The sequence below is a fragment of the Meleagris gallopavo genome, chromosome 1 (genome assembly GCF_000146605.3).
Source record: "Meleagris gallopavo isolate NT-WF06-2002-E0010 breed Aviagen turkey brand Nicholas breeding stock chromosome 1, Turkey_5.1, whole genome shotgun sequence".
Classification (NCBI taxonomy): Eukaryota; Metazoa; Chordata; class Aves; order Galliformes; family Phasianidae; genus Meleagris; species Meleagris gallopavo.
Genome location: NC_015011.2, coordinates 83,474,011 through 83,474,825, shown reverse-complemented (window position 1 = coordinate 83,474,825; position 815 = coordinate 83,474,011). Strand labels below are relative to the sequence as shown.

Below are 815 nucleotides of genomic sequence, written 5' to 3'. Positions count from 1 at the left end.
TTCCCAAAAGGAGTTTCAGCTTCAAAGGAACAGCTGTGCTGGCAGCCAGACATACAGGAATTCCATTTAAATTGCAAGGTCTTGTTGGCTGGCCTTACAACACTTCCATGAGGAGTTCAGAATTTTCCTCAGAGAAGGGAAAGAAAGTGGCCCTGAAAGACAAGCACATGGGTCCAGGGATAGCTTGCAAATTGGCACAGGCACTGCTGTAGAAGGGAGGGCTCGATATGCCAATATTTCTCTCCCCATTGCCTGTGCTTGGAGCTATTGCTGCCTCAGGGGGCAGAGGTGGGCCATGAGGAGAGTCTCAGAGCTGTCATCTCAGCTTCCTGAAGTGTGTCACCACTGATACTTGTTTCCAGAGGACAGTGAGATTTTGGCAGCGTCTCTGCAGGTTTCACAGTTTCTAGCTTCCATAAAAGCCACCATCCGATTCTCAGCTGCACTGTAGATCACTTTAGACAAGAAAAAGAACAGGGAGGCAAGCCTTCAAATCATGTCATGTTCTTTTAAAAAAAAAAAAAATGCAAAGGAGGAATCTTTGCATTATAAAAGTGACAGCAAAAGTAAGTGAAAAATGGGAAATAGAAATTATACAGGGAAAGGAAAACACAGTAGGCCAAAGTGACCTGAGGGGTAGCTGAGCCATCAGGGCTTACAGTGCTTACCCTGACATTTGTCTCTGACTCTATGTCCAGTCTGTGGCCTGAGGCAAGTAAACAAACGAAAACAAAAAACAACATGCCAGTGAAAATACAAAGCCCTCAATTATATTAAAAAAGAAAAGAAAGAAGGGAAGGGAAGGGAAGGGAAGG

General features: G+C 44.5%; 1 protein-coding gene across 1 annotated transcript in view; it reads right to left on the bottom strand.

The window, feature by feature from the left end:
* Positions 1–815, bottom strand: part of NFKBIZ (NFKB inhibitor zeta) — a 50,686-nt gene continuing 49,871 nt past the window's right edge. Inside the window, exon 11 of the mRNA XM_010720479.3 lies at positions 1–455. Within this exon, the coding sequence (XP_010718781.1) occupies positions 453–455 (3 nt within the window). The 3' untranslated portion in view covers positions 1–452. The remainder of the gene's footprint in view (positions 456–815) is intronic.